Source organism: Girardinichthys multiradiatus, chromosome 14, assembly GCF_021462225.1.
Source record: "Girardinichthys multiradiatus isolate DD_20200921_A chromosome 14, DD_fGirMul_XY1, whole genome shotgun sequence".
Taxonomy (NCBI): domain Eukaryota; kingdom Metazoa; phylum Chordata; class Actinopteri; order Cyprinodontiformes; family Goodeidae; genus Girardinichthys; species Girardinichthys multiradiatus.
Window position 1 is genome coordinate 35,134,708 of NC_061807.1, and position 23,152 is coordinate 35,157,859.

At 41.5% G+C, this 23,152-nt stretch overlaps 1 protein-coding gene across 7 annotated transcripts in view; it reads left to right on the top strand.

The window, feature by feature from the left end:
• htr2cl1 (5-hydroxytryptamine (serotonin) receptor 2C, G protein-coupled-like 1) overlaps positions 1–23,152 on the top strand; it is a 319,756-nt gene that overhangs the window by 279,887 nt on the left and 16,717 nt on the right. For 6 of the 7 annotated variants that reach the window (XM_047385466.1, XM_047385469.1, XM_047385468.1 and 3 more), the window contains one exon: positions 9,311–9,511. The exons of the other annotated variant lie outside the window; for it this stretch is intronic. In XM_047385466.1, coding sequence (XP_047241422.1) covers positions 9,311–9,511 — 201 coding nt within the window. The remainder of the gene's footprint in view (positions 1–9,310; positions 9,512–23,152) is intronic. 7 annotated transcript variants of the gene reach the window in all.

The window sequence follows — 23,152 nt, forward strand, 5'->3', positions numbered from 1 at the left end:
ATCAGGATTTCTGCTTTTTGGAGTCAGCGGTTACCTGGCATATCAAGAAATTCGGAGAATGTCAGCAGCTGTTCTGGCAATTGTGAGGCTGCCTGGCATGTGTGATGGGATCTTCAGGGTGATCAGCACTCAGACTGAGATGTTACGTGAGCTGAATCGCAGACTGGATGTGATCCTTACACAGGATCGCAGGCAGGTTGCGGTTCCTGGACTCAGGGGTGAAATGGGATAAATCTTGGAGAAAGTTGTTCGCTCGGATCTGGCGAAAGACCTGGAATTTGGCTGTTTGGATTCACCTTTGAGAAGCACCAGCGAGATTCTCAAGGCTGACGGAAAATTAAGAGTCAGCCTAACTTAAATAATTATTGTTTTTTTGAATCTGGTTCCCCTGCACGGCCTTGATGGCATGCTATTTTCAACCTCTCCTGGAAGTTATCTAAACACGACGCTATGCTCCCTCTTCCCCCTCCCTTCCCTGAGGACATCTGTGGACCTGCTCAGAACTTTGTGGCCGTGTGATGAACATTCCAACGTACCATCAAGGACAATGGCCTCTGTGACAGTGCTTCATGGACTTACTTGCACACACTCACTTGCACGCACACACATGCTCAAGATAAACATATGCACTCCCTCACATCACCTTCACCGTTCCCGGCATGATGTTGTTTTGTAAACTTGTTGCTTCTTTGTGCTGAGGTTTTTTGCAATCTCAAACTGTATCCTGCTAAGGATAAAGTGTGAAATATGTTTTTTTTCCCTCTACTTACCTAATGTGGCCTCTTTTCTCATCTAGCAAGGGCAGCGCCTGTGAGTAGGCAGCAAAGTCTCGGTGACCCTTCCCCTCCTTGTCTTGTGTCATGATGTATGTTTGGATGGGTTGTACTGGAATTCTAATTTCCCCTCGGGGATCAATAAAGTATCTTTGAATTGAATTGAATTGAATTGAATTGAATTGAATATTGTGTTCCTAGGTTTGGACAGCCAACGAACTTTCAGACTTAAAAAAGCCACAGAAAATCAGAAAAATCCCAAACCCAGATACTGATGAGGCAGCATGACTTCCCATAAACAGAGTACATTATTAATTTCTGTGAAAACCAAGGAATTTTGCAGTACATATACTTAAAGGGGTGACTAGTGGGTGGGAACAGGTTCGTGGACTAGTGATATGGTGCATATCGTTGGCATCATGTCATATTTTGGCTAATATGTTGAGGTTAATGAGATGGTGAAACTGGAAGACATCTCTAGTCAATGACAAGAAGTTGAACCTGAGCTCAGAACTGAAAAAGGGAGAGCTGGCCTGGAACAGAAAAAATGACAGAACATTAAAACCTAAAAGAAAATATTTAGACCACACATCAAATCCCAAAGGCGTAGATTGATTAATCTGGGTTGACCCAATGATTTGGTTCTTCGGGTTGCAATTTTGAAACGTTTTTTCCTCCCATCTGCAAATGTTTGTGCACTTCTTGATGCAGTAAACTGCATGTATAAAATTGCCCTTGTGATATTTACACATATTTTCCTTGGATTTGGTCTGAAATTACCTGTACAGTTTAAATTTAGAAAAATTACATTTCTTATGTATTACGTCTTCCCATATCATGTTTGTATTTCTGTGAACAGTTCCAGTCAAAGCATCTCCTCCATGAGTGTACGTTTTGTCATGTAAGACTAAATGAGGCCACACCCACATTTTCTGAAGGCCACCACTGGTTAGTGCATGTAGTCGATAACCAAACCTGAGCCTGGGGTGGTTGTAGCTGAACCAGTGAGAAGTATTACAAGTCCCTTTACCCGACATTGAGATCACTCTAAGATCCAAAAAAATGGCTGAATCATCGCATATTGAGAAAAACTAATTCAGTGAGTAGGCAGTCATTATGCTGCTTCACTCAAATATTGACCACAGCAGCAGCTTCCTAAGCTCATGGTACCTGCCTTCTGCCTTGGTCCCAGGCCTGGCAAACTCTCTTGGCCTGTGTCAAGATGTTGTCACATGCTACATCGGTTCCAAAGCATGTTCTTTGTGGTTTCCATGACCCTAATACATTTAGCAAATTCTTCTTCTAAATGTGGAAGATTTCTTGGCCTCCACAATCAGTTTTAAGCCTTGCTAAAAATGAAGCATCATCAGCATTTTTATCAGCAGTTTGGTAGGATGCAGGTAAAGCAGTTTTCTGTTCAAAGGGCTTTGCACCAGCAGGTAGCATAGGCACAATGTGGAGGTGCTCATCTGAGATTCCTAAACCGAAGTGCCTAGCACATGCTGATTTCTGTGTGCAATGGGCCTTTGGGCTGTTATACATATAGCTGCAGTGCCATCAAGAGTGTTGCAGTAATTCACTGGGTATTCTACCAGCATAGCGTGGGCATGATGAGGTTGTGGCCGAGGCAAGAGGTCAGTCCTGCTTCAAATTCTCAATGCAAAGGCCTGTCAGTGAGCCCAGGCCCTTATGAATATGCTGACACCATACTCCACCCAAGATTTCAATACACTGCCACCATGATAAATGTAAATGGTCATAATGGTGCTGTCAATGTTATGCATGCACTGGAAACCATATACCAAAGATGCTAAACTCGAAACTAACTGCCACCTCATAAATCTTTTTTCATGTTATGATTAAAGGCGCAAATATTTTTCCTTAGACAGACAATGTAATAATCCATGCTGCAACCAACCACCAACTCAGGGTGCTTAACTGTCATCAGCCCCTTTATGTCTTTAAACTGCTTTGGAGTATTTATGACATCACTATCAATGGGGGTGGATATGACTTTTCATAAAAGAGAGGTAGAGAAGATTGGGTCTCATGGGCAGCAGACTCAGCAGAGACACCCAGACGTCCCTCTCACCAGACACCTCCTCCAGCTCCTCCGGGGGGAGCCCAAGGCGTTCCCAGGCCAGCCGAGAGACATAGTCCCTACAGCGTGTCCTGGGCCGTCCCCTGGGCCTCCTCCCGGTGGGACCTGCCAGGAACACCTCCCGAGGAAGGCGTCCAGGAGACATCCAGTACAGATGCCCAAGCCACCTCAACTGGCTCCTCTCGATGTGGAGGAGCAGCGGCTCTACTCCGAGCCCCTCCCATATAGCCGAGCTCCTCATCTTATCTCTAAGGGAGTGTCCGGCCACCCTACGGAGGAAGCTCATTTCAGCCGCTTGTATCCGGGATCTCGTTCTTTCGGTCATGACCCAAAGTTCATGGCCATAGGTGAGGGTAGGAACGTAGACCGACCAGTAAATTGAGAGCTTTGCTTTTCGGCTCAGCTCTCTCTTCACCACAACGGACCGGCACAACACCCCCATTACTGCGGCAGCTGCACCAATCCGTCTGTCGAGCTCCCGCTCCATTCTTAACCTCACTCGTGAACAAGACCCCGAGATACTTAAACTCCTCCACTTGAGGCAGGAACTCCCCTCCAACCTGAAGAGGACAAGCCGCCCTTTTCCGGTCGAGAACCATGGCCTCGGACTTAGAGGAGCTGATTCTCATCCCAGCCGCTTCGCACTTGGCTGCGAACCGCCCCAGCGCATGCTGTAGGTCTTCGCTAGAGGGGGCCAGCAGGACCACTTCACATGCAAAAAGAAGAGACAAAATCCTCTGGTCCCCAAACCAGACCCCCTCCGGCCCTTGGCTGTGCCTAGAAATCCTGTCCATAAATGTTATGAACAGGACCGGTGACAAAGGGCAGCCCTGCCGGAGTCCAACATGCACAGGGAACAGGTCCGACTTAGTGCCGGCAATGCGAACCAAACTCCTGGTCTGCTTGTACAGAGACCGGATGGGCCCCTAATAAAGGGCCATTGACTCCATACTCTTGGAGCACCCCCCACAGGGCATCACGAGGGACACAGTCGAATGTTTTCTCCAGGTCCACAAAACACATGTAGACCAGTTGGGCAAACTCCCATGAACCCTCGAGTACCCTGTAAAGGGTATAGAGCTGGTCCAGTGTTCCACGGCTGAGACAAAAACCACACTGCTCCTCCTGAAGCCGAGGTTCGACTATTGGCCGCCACGACAGGCACTGCAGTCCTTACGGCCGCAGCTATGGGCAACGGCATTGACAATAGATGCGGAGAACATGGCCCAATCAGACTCTATGTCTCCAACATCCCCCGGAATCTGGTCAAAGCTCTCCCGGAGGTGGGAGTTGAATACATCCCTGGCCAAGGGCTCCGCCAGACGTTCCCAGCAGACCCTCACTATGCGCTTGGGCCTGCCAAGTCTGTCTGGCTTTCTCCTCCTCCAGCAGATCCAATTCACCACCAGGTGGTGATCAGTGGACAGATCAGCCCCTCTCTGCACCCGAGTGTCCAAAACATGCGGCCGAAGGTCTGATGATACGACAACAAAGTTGATCATTGACCTCCTGCCTAGGGTGTCCTGTTGCCAAGTGCACTGATGGACACCCTTATGTTTGAACATAGTGTTCATTATGGACAGTCTGTGACTAGCACAGAAGTCTAGTAACAAAACACCATTCGGATTCTGATTGGGGAGGCCATTCCTCCTGATCACGCATCTCCAGGTGTCACTGTCGTTTCCCACGTGGGTGTTGAAGTCCCCCACCAGAACAATGGAGTCCCTGGGAGTGGTACTATCCAGCACCCCTGACAGGAACGCAGAGACGGCCGGGTACTCCACACTACCGCTCGGCCCGTAGGCCGAAACAACAGTCAGAGCCTGTCCCCAGCCCGAAGGAGCAGGGATGTGACCCTCTCCTCCACCAGGGTAAACCCCAACACGAGACGGCTGAGCTGGGGGACAACAAGCAAACCCACCCCAGCCCGCCGCCTATCCCCATGGGCCACTCCAGAGTAGAAGAGAGTCCAGCTCCTCTCAAGGAGATGGGTTCCAGAGCCCACGCTGTGCGTGGAGGTGAGCCCGCCTATTTCTAGTCGATATCTCTCGACCTCCCGCACGAGCTCAGGCTCCTTCCCCCCCAGCGAGGTGACATTCCACGCCCCTAGAGCCAGCCTAAGCATCCGGGGATTGGGCTGCCGAGGTTTCCACCATCGTCCGCCACCCAATCCTCTTTGTACCGGTCCCTCACGGTTCCCCCTGCAGGTGGTGGACCTACTGGGGGATGGCCTCGCGTCTCTCATTCGGGCTTGGCCTGGCCGGGTCCTACGAGGAGCAACCCAGCCACCAGGCACTCTCCAACGAGTCCCAACCCCAGGCCTGCCTCCAGGGTGGGACCCCGGCTCCGCCGTAGCGGGCAACGTCACGTGCTTCGATTTAATAGTCTGACCCATCACCTAGAAACTGTTTGCCATGGGAGACCCTACCAGGGGCATTTAAGCCCCAGACAACATAGCCTGTAGGATCATTCGAGCACTCAAACCCCTCCACAACGTTAAGGTGGCGGTTCACGGAGGGGTGGATTTTATGTGATAAACTAAAATAAATGAGCAAATGACGTGAAGAAGAAGTGAAGAAAGAGGAATATGAATAATTTTTAATTGTAAAATTATGTATTAAATTAATATTCTTAATAATTTTGTGCTAGGCATATGTATCCCCCCCTTTGCTCTGACGCCCCTAAAAAATGCAAACCCAACGAATTGCCTTCACAAGTCACTAAATTAGTGACTTGTGAAGGATTAGTGGATTAGTGTCCAAATTTGTATAATTTAAATTTAAGTATAGATAGTGGACAGGCCAGGGAGAACAATGTTTAGAGGATTATAGTGGGTTAGGGCATAATACCAAATCCCATGCTGCACGTATTAAAGAACACTCTAAAATCCATCTTCTGAAAGGTTTTCCATAACAGCTGACATACCAGGATATTTCTGTCTATCTGAACTGACAGGCCGGACAAGGAGAGCAATATTTTCTAGAATGGCCCATTCAAAGTCCAGTCCAAAGTGGTGTTGAGTGATACTTTCCATTCAGTCTGACTAAGCCTGAGTTATTCGGTAAAAAAGAATGAATGAAACGTTTAGCCTCTGGAAGCGCAAAGCTGGTAGAGGCATACCCCCCAAATAACAAGGGGGCTTAAGGGTGCATGCCACAGATTTGTATTCATAGCAAATTTTGAAAAATGTGTATCATTTTAATTCCACTTTGCAGCTATTCTACTTTGTTGGTCTATCACAAAAAATACCCTGAAAATGAAACGAAATTTGTGGTCTTAACTTGACCAAATGTGAAAAGGTTCAATCAATACTTCTTGCAAAAACTTTTGCCCAGTATAGCTTTGGCATTTCTCACAAAAGTGGGTTTCATATTTACCAAAAATGTCCAAAATTAGAGTGAGCCAGCTGCTCAACACCTCTTGTGTGCATGTTTTTGTGTGTGTGTGTGTGTGTGTGTGTGTGTGTGTGTGTGTGTGTGTGTGTGTGTGTGTGTGTGTGTGTGCGTGTGTGTGTGTGTGTGTGTGTGTGTGAGAGAGAGAGAGAGAGAGAGTGTGTGCGGGGGTGTGTGTGTGCCCCTCAGTGCCTCTGATATGTCTTTGACCTCTAAAAACCACTCAGAAAATGAGCACATGATGAGTCATTGAATGCATCAGATTCTTTGTCCCAGTAATCAGAATTTAAATTAAACAAAATACAAAAGTGCATGTTTGGCTGCAGGTTTTGCTCACTTCAAGGAAAGGAATGTTTTGTTGAAAGAGCTACAAGGGCGAAAGGACACAGAAAGGCAGACTTTTCAGTTTTTTAAACGTAAAAAAAGAATCAAGGTGAACAGAAAACAGTAGTTGATCGTCATCACTTACATAAGTCTACTTGAGTTGACTCTGCACATACTGTAGGAGCTTCTGAGGGAAAGGCTCTGTGATAACAATATCTGGTCTGAGAGGATTGAAATTTGAGCCACGGCAATGCATATTAACAATATATTAAAGCCACATGTAATTTGGTGACACTGATATTAATTTCAGACATGCTTAAGAGGGGAGAGTGACAGATACTATATGAGCCAGAGTACTAAAAAAGACAAATGTAATACGCTTCCCTAAAGCTTTGACAGTGATTATGGGGTAATTTAATGGACCATTCACACTTAGAGCAATTTGGTCAGATATGGTTAATTGTAAGTGACTTTTCACCCCCTTTTTCCTTCAACAGTTGCGACCTTTTCATTTTTCCTGCAAGTATAAAAACTAACACTAAGCCAGGTCACCTGTCTGCATGCCTGTTGAGCCAATTAATTTCACCCAAATTAGGCAGGGGATGATTTGATTCTCTCTTGTTCTCAGACGACAGGCTCCTTTTTGTTTTTTCTCAGTTACTGTACTGTAGTTGTTTTGTTTGTTATCACACAGTGACCGCATGGTCCAGTGCTCTTATGCAGTACTGGAGAAGGATTTTTATTCTCTGTGACCCACTCTACTCACCCTGCAGAGCAGTGACCTGTGACAAAAACTCACATCCAAATTAGTTTGGTATCACACACTAGAACTCTGGAACTCTGACTTCTGGTCTTGCTGCCCAAAAGAAGGGGCAAGAGAACTTGCCTGCAGGGAGATTAAAGGAGTTTGGAGTTTATCTACCCATTCCTAATTACAGTGACTTGCAGAAATATTAAATGCACAGACAACATGTAAATAAATAATTATCTTACAAATCTGCAGCATCCTTTAGATTAGTAAGCTGCTCTTATAAATGATAATGACCAGTGGGCTTTGCACATGCTTGCTGAAACCCTTAGGCTTTGGGCTTTTGATTACTGTTAAGATAGAAATACAAATACAATGCCTACAGTAAACAAAACTTTGTTACAACCTCAAACTACAATGTATTTTGTTGGAATTTTATGTTATACACCTGCAAAACTTGTACATAAATGTGAAGTGAAGGGCAAATGATACATGATTTAGATTTGTTTTCTTAAAAATCAGATATTTCCATTTAGCCCACCTTAATCCGATACAGTTACATAGAATCCAATGCACCTATCTGCTTTCAGAAATCACCAAATTTGCAAAAATAGTCTAAATGTATATAATTTGGTTTAAATACTGCTGTTCTGTGAAGCCATCAGAGGTTTGTCAGAGAACATTAGAAAAACAAGAGGCATCATAAAAACCAAGAAAGGCAGTAGACAGATTGGGGAGAAAGGAGTGGAAAGGTTTACTGTAGGGTTAGGCTATAAAACCATCTCCCATGCTGAATAAATGAAAAAACACTGCTGAACCCATCGTATGAAAATATAAGGAGTATGGCACAACATCTGAACTGACAGGCCGGGCTAGGAGAGCATTGATTTTAGAAGCAACAAAGAAGCCAATGAGATTCTGTCATAAGGACAGCTGTTCATCATGCATTCCCTGATGTTATTCTGGCCTTAAGAAGTGCAGTTTGACAGAAGCCATAAAGGTGACATAGCCAGCATATGCAAGGTGCTCTGGTCAGATAAGCCTAAATCAGGCTCAGGTGCTCTGGCTACATTAAAATGGGAAAATGAATGCAACTAATACAGGGCAGTCCTAGACAAAAAGCTGTTAGAGGCTGCAAAGTTTTGAGACTGGGGAAGAAGTTTCAAAAGACCCAAGATTTGAGCAGAGGCTCACCCTCCCATATTACAACTGTAAACATACAGCCGGAGCTGTAATCAAATGATTAGATTAAAGCATTTTAATTGCCCATTGACAGTCTGGGCTTTTTTAATATCACCTTTGCTTCACAATTATGTTCTACTTTGTGTTGGTCTGTCACATGAAGTCCCTTTTAAACATAGAACTTTGTGGTTATAATGTGACATAATGGTATATAATCTCTGTTTAATAACCTCACCAGTAATCGATCAATAATCAAATATCCTATGCAGATTGTTGGTGCTTTGCCAAACCAGATACTCTGAACAATTAAATGTAATTTTATTTTTACCTATTTGTATGACAAAATGGATGCAGAAGGGACAGAAAGCTGTGCATATCTTTTTTAATGTTTTGTTTTTTATAAAAAATTATTATTAGGAATAATAATTATAATTTGAATTATTGTTATTAATAATGATAATTTGAACTTGTGGCTGATTTGTTGTTGCAACTTGTAATTTTATTGCATAAAAGTATAGATTTGTTGCACTCTTATGAACTTTAAATAATGAAAGCATTTTGAACCTCTCAGTTCAGAATCGTAAGCCTTAACAGCCAGCTAACCTTGATGAGCTCCACTCAGCGGTATCTCACAACAGATTGCCTATAATGAGATAGCTCCTTTCAAAGTCAGCAGGATCTACTGCATTGGGAGGAGAAAAGACACAGCAGGGAAATCAAAATATTCTGAACAGTTGGGAAAAAACTGCCCAGACTGCATAATGATCCCCCTCTCTTGCTGTTCTTCCAGACTATGCCTGGCCTCTACCCACCACCCTTTGCCCAATCTGGATCTACCTGGATGTCCTGTTCTCCACGGCTTCCATCATGCACCTCTGTGCTATCTCCCTGGATCGATATGTCGCCATCCGCAACCCTATTGAGCACAGCCGCTTCAACTCCAGAACCAAAGCCATGATGAAAATCGCTGCCGTCTGGACCATATCGATAGGTCAGCATGGTCTTAAATTTGACATTTTATGTGGCTAAAGGTACAACCCGGCAGAAGGTAAATCTGCATATGTAATTACATAATGAAACTCTTATTTGGACCAAAACCTGGTAGATTACACAGAATCAATAAAGGATGCATTTGCATGTTTCTGTTCGCAGGGAAAAAAATCCATTGATTTTTTTAGAGACACTGATGATCATGCCTCCCACTGCGTCACTGTGTGAAGCTATCACTACAGACTGCCTCCTTCCTTCTGTATGTCAGAACAAATGAGCTCAGACAATTAAAACTGACAAACAGGGAGGCGCTGTTTGGAAACATAAAAGAGGCTTAAAGGGCCATTTCACTGAATCATGCGGGGACATTGTTTGGACTGGGCTGTAACCATACAAACAAAGATTGTTCTAAAACATAATTTTCGGCCTCATTGCTGATTGTCTAATGAACTCAAATTTATTTCATGAATTTCTGTTTAAATTCAATTCAATTCAATTCAAAAATACTTTATTAATCCCAAAGGGAAATTAAATAAATCCAGCCAAAGCAGTTCTAACCACTAATTAAGAATGAAACAGAAGTCAGAGAATCCAAAATACCCTTTTTTGTGTTCACACTCAGAGATTTTATACAACCCTCACTTGAACTGCTAAACAAAAAGTCTGCTGCGGCATACATTTCTAAATTTCTACAGTGATTTCCAAAAGTATGATCACCAATCCTTCAGCCAGAACCGACAAGAACGCCATGTCTGGCTGGAATTAAAAATCAAACATAAATAAAAATATGTAGAAATGCAAATAAAAAGTCTGAAAAATCTTGCATTTGCTTTCAGCCCCTAGGGTCAACCACCTTTTTCTGTAATTACAGCTGCAATCTTTTGGGGTATGTCCTTACCAGCTTTGCAACTTTTTGTCAAGTTTTCTTTTTGCAAAACAGCTTGAGCTCAGTACAATTTGATGGAAAGCTCGTGTTAACATCAGTTTTCAAGTCTAGCCAAGATTCTCTATTTCATCCATCCATCCATCCATCCATTCATCCATCCATCATCCATCCATCCATCCATCCATCCATCCATCCATCCATCCATTCATCCATCCATCATCCATCCATCCATCCATTCATCCATCCATCCATCATCCATCCATCCATCCATCTATCCATCCATCCATACATCCATCCATACATCCATCCATTTTGAAGACATACAGGTCCTTCTCAAAATATTAGCATATTGTGATAAAGTTCATTATTTTCCATAATGTCATGATGAAAATTTAACATTCATATATTTTAGATTCATTGCACACTAACTGAAATATTTCAGGTCTTTTATTGTTTTAATACGGATGATTTTGGCATACAGCTCATGAAAACCCAAAATTCCAATCTAACAAAATTAGCATATTTCATCCGACCAATAAAAGAAAAGTGTTTTTAATGCAAAAAACGTCAAACTTCAAATAATCGTGTACAGTTATGCACTCAATACTTGGTCGGGAATCCTTTTGCAGAAATGACTGCTTCAATGCGGCGTGACATGGAGGCAATCAGCCTGTGGCACTGCTGAGGTCTTATGGAGGCCCAGGATGCTTCGATAGCAGCCTTTAGCTCATCCAGAGTGTTGGGTCTTGAGTCTCTCAACGTTCTCTTCACAATATCCCACAGATTCTCTATGGGGTTCAGGTCAGGAGAGTTGGCAGGCCAATTGAGCACAGTGATACCATGGTCAGTAAACCATTTACCAGTGGTTTTGGCACTGTGAGCAGGTGCCAGGTCGTGCTGAAAAATGAAATCTTCATCTCCATAAAGCTTTTCAGCAGATGGAAGCATGAAGTGCTCCAAAATCTCCTGATAGCTAGCTGCATTGACCCTGCCCTTGATAAAACACAGTGGACCAACACCAGCAGCTGACACGGCACACCAGACCATCACTGACTGTGGGTACTTGACACTGGACTTCTGGCATTTTGGCATTTCCTTCTCCCCAGTCTTCCTCCAGACTCTGGCACCTTGATTTCCGAATGACATGCAGAATTTGCTTTCATCCGAAAAAAGTACTTTGGACCACTGAGCAACAGTCCAGTGCTGCTTCTCTGTAGCCCAGGTCAGGCGCTTCTGCCGCTGTTTCTGGTTCAAAAGTAGCTTGACCTGGGGAATGCGGCACCTGTAGCCCATTTCCTGCACACGCCGGTGCACGGTGGCTCAGGATATTTCTACTCCAGACTCAGTCCACTGCTTCCGCAGGTCCCCCAAGGTCTGGAATCGGCCCTTCTCCACAATCTTCCTCAGGGTCCGGTCACCTCTTCTCGTTGTGCAGGGTTTTCTGCCACACTTTTTCCTTCCCACAGACTTCCCAGTGAGGTGGCTTGATACAGCACTCTGGGAACAGCCTATTCGTTCAGAAATTTCTTTCTGTGTCTTACCCTCTTGCTTGAGGGTGTCAATAGTGGCCTTCTGGACAGCAGTCAGGTCGGCAGTCTTACCCATGATTGGGGTTTTGAGTGATGAACCAGGCTGGGAGTTTTAAAGGCCTCAGGAATCTTTTGCAGGTGTTTAGAGTTAACTCGTTGATTCAGATGATGAGGTTCATAGCTCGTTTAGAGACCCTTTTAATGATATGCTAATTTTGTGAGATAGGAATTTTGGGTTTTCATGAGTTGTATGCCAAAATCATCCGTATTAAGACAATAAAAGACCTGAAATATTTCAGTTAGTGTGCTATGAATCTAAAATATATGAATGTTACATTTTCATCATGACATTATGGAAAATAATGAACTTTATCACAATATGCTAATATTTTGAGAAGGACCTGTATTTTTGTTAGCAAACCCTCTGTTGGGCTTTTAGAATCTCTTCTAAACCTATATTTGTGGATTCTATGCATTATCTTCTGTTTTTTATACAGTTCACTGGTAGGGAATTCACTGGCTCCTCAGGAGCTCTTTGTAGTTTGTGTACAGGTTCTACCTGCACATGACTTGACTCTCTAAATCAGTGGGAACAATCAGTACATTAAATCAAAGCAAAGCAAAGTTCAGATTATCATAGAATATAGTCCATGTTTAGCTCAAAAATCTTTGGCACTCCTCACACACATTTGACTTTATAATCCCTTCTGAGTCAAGAGAATATAGATCACTGGGAGATAGTATTCATTTACTTTGCACATTTATACTTTTGTCATTTTACAACTACTAACGTCAGTGTATTTTACTTGGGTTTTATGTGATCGACCAATCGATCGACCAATCGCGATCGGTTTTCAAACTCATTTACTAAATTTAAAATCTGAAAAGTGTCACATGCAATTTTGTTCATCCCTGTGAATAAATACCTTGTAGAACCATATTGTGGTGCAATTGCACCTGCAAATCTTTTTGGTGTAGGCGTCGTCCAGCTTTGCACATTGATAGACTGAATTATTTAAACATTCTTCTTTGCAAAACTGCTCAGCCATAGTCAGACTGGATGGAGAGCTTATTTGAACATTCACTTTCATTTTAGTCTTTCCAAACATCCTCAAATCAGAGCTATGGCTGAACTTTGGCTTTCTAACACATTAACGTTCTTTGATCTAAACCATTTCATTCTAGAAATTACTCTTTGTTTAGGGTTGTTGTCCTGCATGAAGGCGAGCCTCTGCCCGTGTCTTGAGTCTTTGTAACCCCTAAAAGGTTTTCTTCCAGAATTGTCCTGTATTTAGTTCCAGGCATCTTGCCATCAGTGCTGATCAGCTTTCAAGGCCCTGCTGAAGAAAAGTCTCCCCACAGCGTAATGCTGCTGCTACCATGTTTTATTGTGGGAAAGTGTATTCATAAGGACATGCAGTGTAAATCTTCCACCATACATAGTGTTTTACATGTAGGATCTCTGCAGCTCATCCAGAGTTAACAGAGGCGTCTTGGCTGCTCTTCTGATTAACGCTCTCTTTGCCTGGCTTGTCTTTTAGTTTGAACACCCATTTCTTTGTAGTTTTGCAGTGGGCAATACTCTGTCTATTTTCAGATGACTCCATCAGGTAAAAACTCTGTGACCTTCTGAAGGCATATGGTTGCATTAATGTTTTTTCAAGGGTATCAACGTAAAAGGGGACAAATATATATGAATAGATTTTCATTTATGAAATAATTTGACAACTATGTAAACTTTTTGTTGTACTTTACAATCATTTACTGCATTGGTCTATCACATTAAATTCCAATAAAACACAATAACGTTTGTGGTTGCAACAGGTCCAAAGGAAAAAAATTCAAGGGATGTGAATACTTTTACTGGTCACCTCTGAGTAGGATTTACTGTTTTTATATATATATTTGTGGATTAACTTTTAAAATCATTTCAAATATGTTTAAGCTTAACTTTAGTATCAAATAAACACTTTTGATGAATATTTTTGTTCTGTCAAGAAGACATGTTATTCTAAAGGCTGCAAACTCTCAAACAACACATCTGGATATGAACTAACAGTGTGTAGAACAAGTATTTTATATGCTGCCGTTTTTGCACTTGCAAAGCATGTAGAAGTCTTAAATTTTTTATCATAGGTACTCATCAAAACAAGAATCCAGAAAATCACATTGCATGATTTTTAAGTAATAATTTGCATTTTTTTTGCATGACATAAGTATTTGATAACCTAACAACCAGTAAGGATCTCGGCTCTCACAGGCCTGTTAGTTCTTCTTTAAGAAGCCCTCCTGTTCTCCACTCATTACCTGTATTAACTGCACGTGTTCGAACTCGTTATCTGTATAAAAGACACCTGTCCACACACTCAATCAAACAAACACCAACCTCTCCACAATGGCCAAGACCAGAGAGCTGTGTAAGGACATCAGTGATAAAATAGCAGACCTGCACAAGGGTGGGATGGGCTACAGGAAAATGGCCTAGCGGCTTGGTGAGAAGGCAATAACTGTTGGAGCAGTTATAAGAAAATGGAAGAAGTTCAAGATAACTGTCAGTCTCCTTCAGTCTGGGGCTCTATGCAGGATCTCACCTCATGGGGCATCACTGATCATGAGGAAGGAGAGTGATCAGCCCAGAAATACACAGGACCTTGTCAATGACTTGAAGAGAGCTGGGACCACCGTCTCAAAGAAGACCATTAGTAACACACTACACCGCCAAGGATTAAAATCCTGCAGCGCACACAAGGTCCCCCCTCTAAAGCCATCGCATATCCAGGCCCGTCTGAAGTTTCCCAATGACCATCTGGAAAATACAGAAGAGGAATGGGAGAAGGTCCAGATCTAAACCCAATCGAAAATCTTTGGAGGGAGGTGAAAGTCCACATTACCCAGCGTCAGCCCCGAAACCTGAAGGATCTGGAGAAGATCTGTATGGAGGAGTGGTCCAAAATCCCTGCTGCAGTGTGTGCAAACCTCATCAAGAACTACAGGAAACATTTTTTATCTGGAATTGCAAACAAAGGTTTCTGTACCATTTGAAGAGTACCTATGATCAAAATCAAATACTTCTACATGTGCTGCAAGTGGGAAAACCTGCAAAATGGGCAGTGTATCAAATACTTGTTCTCCCCACCGTAGAAAGAACATTATAAAGTGGCTCACAACTTTATTTCTTTGGTGCCCTTTTGAGAGGAAGCTACAAAAAAACAACTGATATCACACCTCTTCCTCCATTTCTCAATTTTTTTTCTGCCTCAGTTGTGGTTGGGTCAGCCAGAGGGTACATAGTTGTCAACCTGCCTGAGTTCGCAGTGTGCCAGAGGAAAGGAGAAGACATTGAGCCACTGCTGATCGAGATCGCAACTCTGTGCATGTGGCCTGGATAATTATGTTTGCAGCATGAGATCCGGTGGTTACATTAGCTCATAAATGATACATTTTGCAAGCACACACGACCTACTGAGAGGCAAACAAGTCTGGTCCGTGTTGGATGAATTGGGAGTAAACTGTTTTTCGCAGTGCTACCCCACAATCTCTTGCCTCTTGGCTATCATTGAAGAGTAATAATCAAGTAATATTCAAGGGAACTGATCAGTTTCTTAATTGTGCGAGAGGATGTTCAGTTTCTCTAAGTGTTTGGGGATCAGATGACTTTTAAAACTTTTCACTCAACTATCTCCCTCTTGCTGACCTCAAACTTCTATTGATGATGTTTCATGCCCTTTAAAGCCCAGGGGCTTTCACATTTTAGTGCATTTACACACACACATGCATAAACACTGTCTGAATGTATCATAATGTTCTCTAACCTTGCTGTAAAGGCATCTCTGTGTGACAGTATTTGGTTACCCACCATAGATTTTACTAAAGCATGAACAACCACTTATATTTTTACAAATAATGAAACAATTGTACTTTTTCCAAAAAAAAATATTATTATTATTATTACTCTTTCTTTTGCCTAAACTAATTACACTGACAACAACTGCAATCAGTTAAATGTAACCAAGCTCTTTTGGATTTATACTTTCCTTGTAATTAACTTTTAATAACTTATCTTCGTGAGGTATAAATATGACATGACACACAGACATCACTATTTAAAATGGGAAAGATAACATGTCATTCAGGTAAGGCAAATATTGTGGAAGCAATATGTTTACAAACATTTAAATAAAACTTATTTTTACTCACTGTTTGATATTAAATCAGAATCAACTTTTCCTGTTTTAGCTCAGTTAGAATTGATACAGTTACTTCCGTTTGCTTAATGCCAGAATAATGAAAGCAAGATTTTTCAAGTTTACATACACTAAAATTATTATGCCTTTAAACAATTTGGGAAAGCCTAGATGATGTCATCCTAGCGTTGCAAGCGTCTGCTAATGATAATGAATTACATCACTGGAGTTAGTTGGAGGCACACATATGGATGTACAATGTTAAAGCAATACCTCAAACACACTGCTTCCTCCTGTAACATCATCAACAGTAGGCAACTAGCTTCTTTATACGGTAAGCCTAAAATGCCAGGAAAGGAATGATGGAAAACCATTTAAAAATCACCCAAGATATCGGGAAGAGAACTGTGTACCTCAGCAAATGTCTGCTTCATCCTTGTGTACAATCTCCATATGCCTGAAGGTAACACATTCATCTGTTCAAGCAATTATATGCAAGCCATCAGACTGTTCAGAAAGGACTAAGGCTCTGTGTCCCACAGATAAACATGTTTTGGTGCACAATGTGGTTATCAAATACCTTGTAAAGAGGCTGGCTAAAGCTTCTAGGAGATTGCCTTTAATCATCATCCACAGTAAAACAAGTACTGTACTGGCAAAAGGCTGAAAGGCCACTCAGCAAGGAAGACGCCATTACTGTGACAGCAACGTAAAATGCCAGACTACAGTTTGTAAATGAACTCAGGAGACATAGACCCTAAAATTCTGAGACTTGAACTGTGGTCCAATAAGACTAAATTGAACTGTTTTTTTGGATTTGCCTTTTCGAACAAAAATAAAAATATCCACTGTCAGAGGAATTAAGACATTTTTAAAAAGTGGCCTATCCACATCTGCTCATTTATCAGATATTTACCAGGGTGGTGGGGGATAGCTTTGGATGGCACTGTATGAGACAGACAGCCTGCACAAAGATTACTAATAAGTTATCTCTCAAACATCTAATTGGTGTCAAAGGGCGAGATGAAAACTGATGAGAATTTTCCGCTTTGTGTAAGGCCAACAGGATTATTTACACTGATAAGCAACTTAAAACAAGTCATGACAGCTCATGATTTGAAAAACCCACAAACAAGAGTAATAACTATAATTTTGGAGCATATTTTGTTACACAGATCATGTCAGCTTAGCAGGAAGTCTTTGAAATGGAACATGTCAATCATGATTGGGGCTGTTTATAACTGTGAAGTTTAGCAGTTTTTTAACCCTGAAGAGCAAATGTAGGTGGCTTTATTCAGTACTGAGTAAGTGTATGCTTGTTCATGGCAACCTTGTCAATGAAGGTAACATTCTCATCAAAAAATACCACTTACTGTTGGTAATGCTTGACTCCGCGGGTATCCAAGCAATTTTTAATACAAAAAAGTACATCAAAAGACATACTTTTTTGGCAGTGTTTGGTTTATAAGGTACTTACCTAAAATGTTTTTGAATTTACATCAGATGAGCACTTTGTCCAAGGTCCAATGAAACACAGTGCTGTGCAAAAATACTTTTTATATTACAACTACAAACTTCAATGATAAAACCAAACTACTTATTTATATTTTTTTTTTTTACAAAAAGAAATCTGAAAAGTCTGTAGCTAGCTTGTTTTCAACCTCATTTACGCTAATAACCCCAAATAAAATCCAGGACAGCCAATTGCCTTTAGACGTCACCGAACTCCCAGCTGTGTCACGACGTAACCATCCATCTAAACTGACAGGCCAAACAAGGAAAACATTAATCAGAGAAGCAGCCAAGAAGACCCTGGCGACTCTGGATGAGCTGCAGAGATTCACAGCTCAGGCCAGCAAATCTGTTAACAGGACAACACTAAGTCGAGCGCGCCACAAATCTGAAATTTTTGAGAGAGGGGGTAGAAGAAAGCTTTTGTTAAAAGAAAGCCATAAAAATCCCACTTCCAGTTTGCCACGAGCTGTGTATGGGACACAGCAAGTCTGCAGAAGAAGTTGTTTTGGTCACATAAAACCAATATCTTTGTTTTGGCCCACATCGAAATCGCTATGCATGCAGCAAGACTGACACTGCACATCACCTCACTCCATCCTTACAGAGACACTCAGTGCAGGCAGCAGCATGCTGTTGGAATGCTCTTCTTCAGCCGGGGCAGGGAAGCTGCTCAGAGTTGATGGGTAGATGGACAAAGCTAAATTCAGGGCAAGACGATTACATAATCTTGCACTATTTTGAGGCAGTCTAACAAATAAAGTCTCAATAAAATACACTTCGGTTCCCAGTTGTGAAAAATGTGAAATGTGAAAAAATTTAACATGGATATTCATTCAATGTGTCTGTTCAGGGTAAGGAAAAATGCTAGTATCTCATTTATATCTTAAATACTTCAAACATTTGTTACAATATAGAGGATCATTATTGCTTTTCTGTTTGTTTTGGGGCTCTTTTGACTCTTCTGTAATTATGTACATTCATATCAGCGTTTAAATCTGTTTTCCTGTTGGCCTTTGTTTAAACCCCTCAAGAGGTTCCGCAGCACAAACACTCAGCAAAGATTGAGAACTGAGAGAGCTTACATTGATTCACAAAAGTAATGAAACATCCAATTTTTAGTCTATTAACTCACCACAGAAAGATTTTTGCTTCTTTTTGTCTTTTTACTCTTGCCGTTTCTCTTTGGATCCATTTGGTCCGAGGGGTGACTCTCCAATACAAATCTAGACACAAAAGTTGCCTCTTTTGTGATGAATTTAAAAAAGCGCCAAGTCATGCTGAGTCTGTCAGTCCCCAGGCAAAATCTTTCACATGCTTACATCTCTCAAAAGAGTTTCTGTTTACAACACATTCTTGAAACCAGACTTATAATTGAAAAATGTACACTAAGGACAGTAACAATTCTCAATGAACACAACATTTCAGGCAACATTTTCTGTTGCTAAAATCTTTTCAGTACTTGAGTTATGATTTATGACATTAATTAAAAAAGAGCTACAAAAGTTGGGAAAAGAAGAGCAAAAAAAGATCAACTTCAAGTTCTGTTAATGTTGTCTGTGCAGCGAAATCATTTTAGCAAAATAGCTTCTGCTCCAATTACCCAGGTTTCAGTAAAGTAGGAAAACAAACAACAGATGTTATTGTTTACTTTGTGTGATGCATTTAAAATTATTAAGTAGTTTCTCATTTTTAAGTACAGCACCACACTCTCTATATTTCTGTGTATGCCATCCATCCATCCATCCATCCATCTACTATGACCATCCAGCCACCACCATGTTTCACTGTGGGCACAGTGTGTTCAAATTGACCTGCTGTTATAGTTTTCTACCACACATAAGTATTTTTTTCTCATCTAAAAGATTCAGTTTTGGACTTATCTGACCAGGGCACCTTCTTGTACATGTTTGCTGTGTCCCCTTCACGGCTTGTAGTAAATTGCAAATGGAACGTCTAAGGTTTTATTCTTTCAACTTTTCCATTAATGCCGTATACAGTATGTCCGGTCATCAGATTACCTTATCTACGCTTTGGATCTTTTGAGCTCCTAATGAGTTTTCATAGGTCTCTTGGCTGCTTTTCTGAGTATTGCTCTCCTTGTCCAGCCTATCAGTTTAGGAAGATGGCTATGTCTTGATAGGTTTGTATTTGTGCCATTGTTGTGGTGCGACATTTTCATGGGGTAAGAACGCTGTCAAAAACAATGTGTATGTAAAGATGGAAATGTGGGCATATTAGTCAATAGTTGTGCATAAGTAAAATCCAAAAGAGTGTTGGACCACTTGTTGCTGAGTATGGGACTATCTGCACGTTGTTGGACGACACTGGGCCTCTCCAATGGCATCGGCCATTTTGTATCCAGGACAGCCGCTCCTACATATCCCATCGAGCACTGCGACTGATATGACGGGGCGTCCCAAGTCTGACGTCACAAGACGCTATATAGGAAGGCCTCCATTTTGAACTAGCGACTGAAGCACGCTCCTTTAAGAGAAGAGCTCCTGGCAGAGTTCATTCATTCATTCTCTCTCGTTGGACAACGAACAATTCATAACTGAGGTTTCTGGACTAGGAAGGCCAGAAATTTCACTTTGCCGATCGAAGACGTTAGTTTAACACGTGACTAAGAACACGGAGTTTCGAGGAGTCGGACCGCTACCGTGCTTCATCCGTGGATTAGGTTTGTTTACTTTTGTAGTCTGGGTTCCCTTATGGTTTCTATTTTGTTTAGGCCTTAGGTTGTTGTTGTTGTTCTTCTGTTCCCTCCAGTTTCTCTGTTTCCTTAGTTCTTGGGTATTCTAGATTTCTTATGCTTTTGGTTATTTTATCATAGTCTATAGTTTTGCTTAGGTAGTTTTGCCTGTTCTTAGTTCATTTGATTACCTGCCTTTGTTCTCCCTCAGTATTTTAGTTGGTCTTGTTCTTAGTTTCCTCGCTGGTTCCTCCGTTCACAACCCTGATTAAGTTCTATGTTTTGCTACGTTCCTGCAGTGAGAGGACTCATGTAAGTTTTTCATTGTTCTCATACTTGAACCTGCAGTGTATTTTGCTACGTCTTGAAATTGCTAAATAAAACTGAAGACTGATTCAAAATGCTGCTTCCAAACTCTTGTCTGCACTTTGGTCCACCCCAAAACCCCATCGTGACAGCCATATTCATTTCATTTTCAGTTGAAACGCTCTTGGAGATGTTCAAAGCTTGGGACCCTGCTTTAAAATTTCCCACATATCTTTTTTTTCTGGACCTGTCTGCTGTGTTCCCTTTTCTTCATGATGCTGTTGGTTCACCAATGTCCTATGGCAAATGTAGGAGTCATCTACTAATTCATTTTATTCTGGAGGCTGTTTTATTAAGGGATATCAGGGTGAAGAGGACTGACAAAACAAATCCCGATCACAATTTTGAAATGGATAAAACCACGTATCAACAACCTTCAACTTTACAGTTATATTATACTATAAACATTATGTTGTAAGGGCTGCACGGTGGTGCAGTTGGTAACACTGTTGCTTTGCAAGAAGGGCCTGGGTTCGACACCCGGCCGGGGATCTTTCTGCATGCAGTTTGCATGTTCTCCCCGTGCATGCGTGGGTAAATTGCCCTTAGGTGTGAATGAGTGTGTGCGTGGTTGTTTGTCTTGTAAGTCTCTGTGTTGCCCTGCAATGGATTGGCGACCTGTCCAGGGTGTACCCTGCATCTTGCCTGAAGACTGTTGGAGATAGGCACCAGCTCCCCTGTGACCCACTATGGAATAAGTGGTATAGAACATGAATGAATGAATAATGTAGTAGTTCTCACATCCCTCTCCCTGTAGGGGGTAGTCTATAGACAGTGGAATAATATATGTGCTGTCCATAATCTCTAAATCTCCCCACATATTTAAACAAATTCTTATTTTAGAAAAGGTGCAGAAAAAAAGTTCACAGAGCAGTCAATTCAGAAATGAAGAGGGAGTGGGGTCCTGAATAGAAAATAATGCTGCTTTCAGATTAAACCAAAAACAAAGTTTATATTCCAACCAAACTGTACTGCTTTGAAAGATTATGTTACTAGCAGCACAGACAGATCCAGTTGAATAATCTGTTGGTCTCCTCCTTTCTTCCTTTGTAGTCCATCACAGCTCGGTGCCTTTGTGAGATAAGACAAGTCGTGTTTTCCTCCCGCCATTTCTTTGACCCCTGTAAAGGTTCCTCACGTCTACCTGCTGCTATGATTGAGGTCTGAGAGGTCTTCCAGCAATCGATGCAGAAAGATTATCAATGAAACATCCAGCAGGAGATCTCTGCAGTCATTCTCACCTGTGTAACAATATATACTGTTATACTTGGAGGTTGTTTAAGTTTGCCTGGATTTGTACAGTGGATCTCAGGAGTGTGCTTGCCTCTGTTAAAGTTCCACCTTTTTACAATGTAAATTGAGATCATTATAAATTATTTTAAAACCTTTTCAATTATTAATGCTGCATTTATTTTGGAAAACCTAAAAAAAAAATACATTTGAAAAATAAATCTACTTTGACTTGGTGGAATAAGTTTGCACAACCTTAGACAAATACTTTATTATATACACCTATTGAACCAATTGAAACATTTATTGTTCTTGGATATCAAACTTCAATGTTGTGTTTAATGTTCAGAGTTTCAACATATGAATCATTCAGTACAATGCATGTAAGACAAGTTGGAAGAGAACCAGTTTTACTTACTGTACTTACTGTAGGCACTACTACTAATACTCTCTCACAAGAACATAATTTAATAACACCATCTGACATATTTAAGATTAAAGATACACCAATAAATTTGGGAAACTCAAAAATGCAAAAGTTTTATGATCAGTAAATGTTCCATACCTAAGCATTACCAGATCACAATAAAAACAAAACTTTCAGTGTGGACGCTTTTACTGAAGTAAAAAGGCTCAAAGTTGCTAACTGCATAAGTAAGGCGTGCGTCAAAGCGGCACACATATTCCAAGTTCGGGACAAATCATCTTGTTCCACAAGTTCATATTTGCTCTTTATTTGAGGACTAAGTTGATGGTGGAACTGAGAGTGCCAAGAATTGCATCTAGTTCTTCAAACCAGTGAAATTTGTAATTTTCTTCCCTTAAACTGCTACTTATTCTAAGTATGTCCTGTATTTTTATATATTGATGGATGTAATTTTTCACATTTGTGTTGCACTGCTTTACTTTACATGTGAATTCCACAGATTCCATTTTCCTGCTAATTTGTATGAAAACCTCACTGCTCTTGTGAGTACTTCCCGGCTGTTGTGATATATATTTTTGTTTGACTAGATTTCTGTCATAGCTTTCACCTCGTCCTCACTCCACATCTAACCAGGAACCGTCACTCTCAGCTATCTTGGATTTTGTTCACTTAAGTTCACTATAGTTTTTAGGTGTCCAACAGTTAACTTATTTGATCTGCTCCAACAACTGATTTCACATTTATACCTCCCCAAATGAACCATACTTTCAGAGCAAACGAGCTAGAGTTAAATTCAGCAAGGATGGTGTGAAT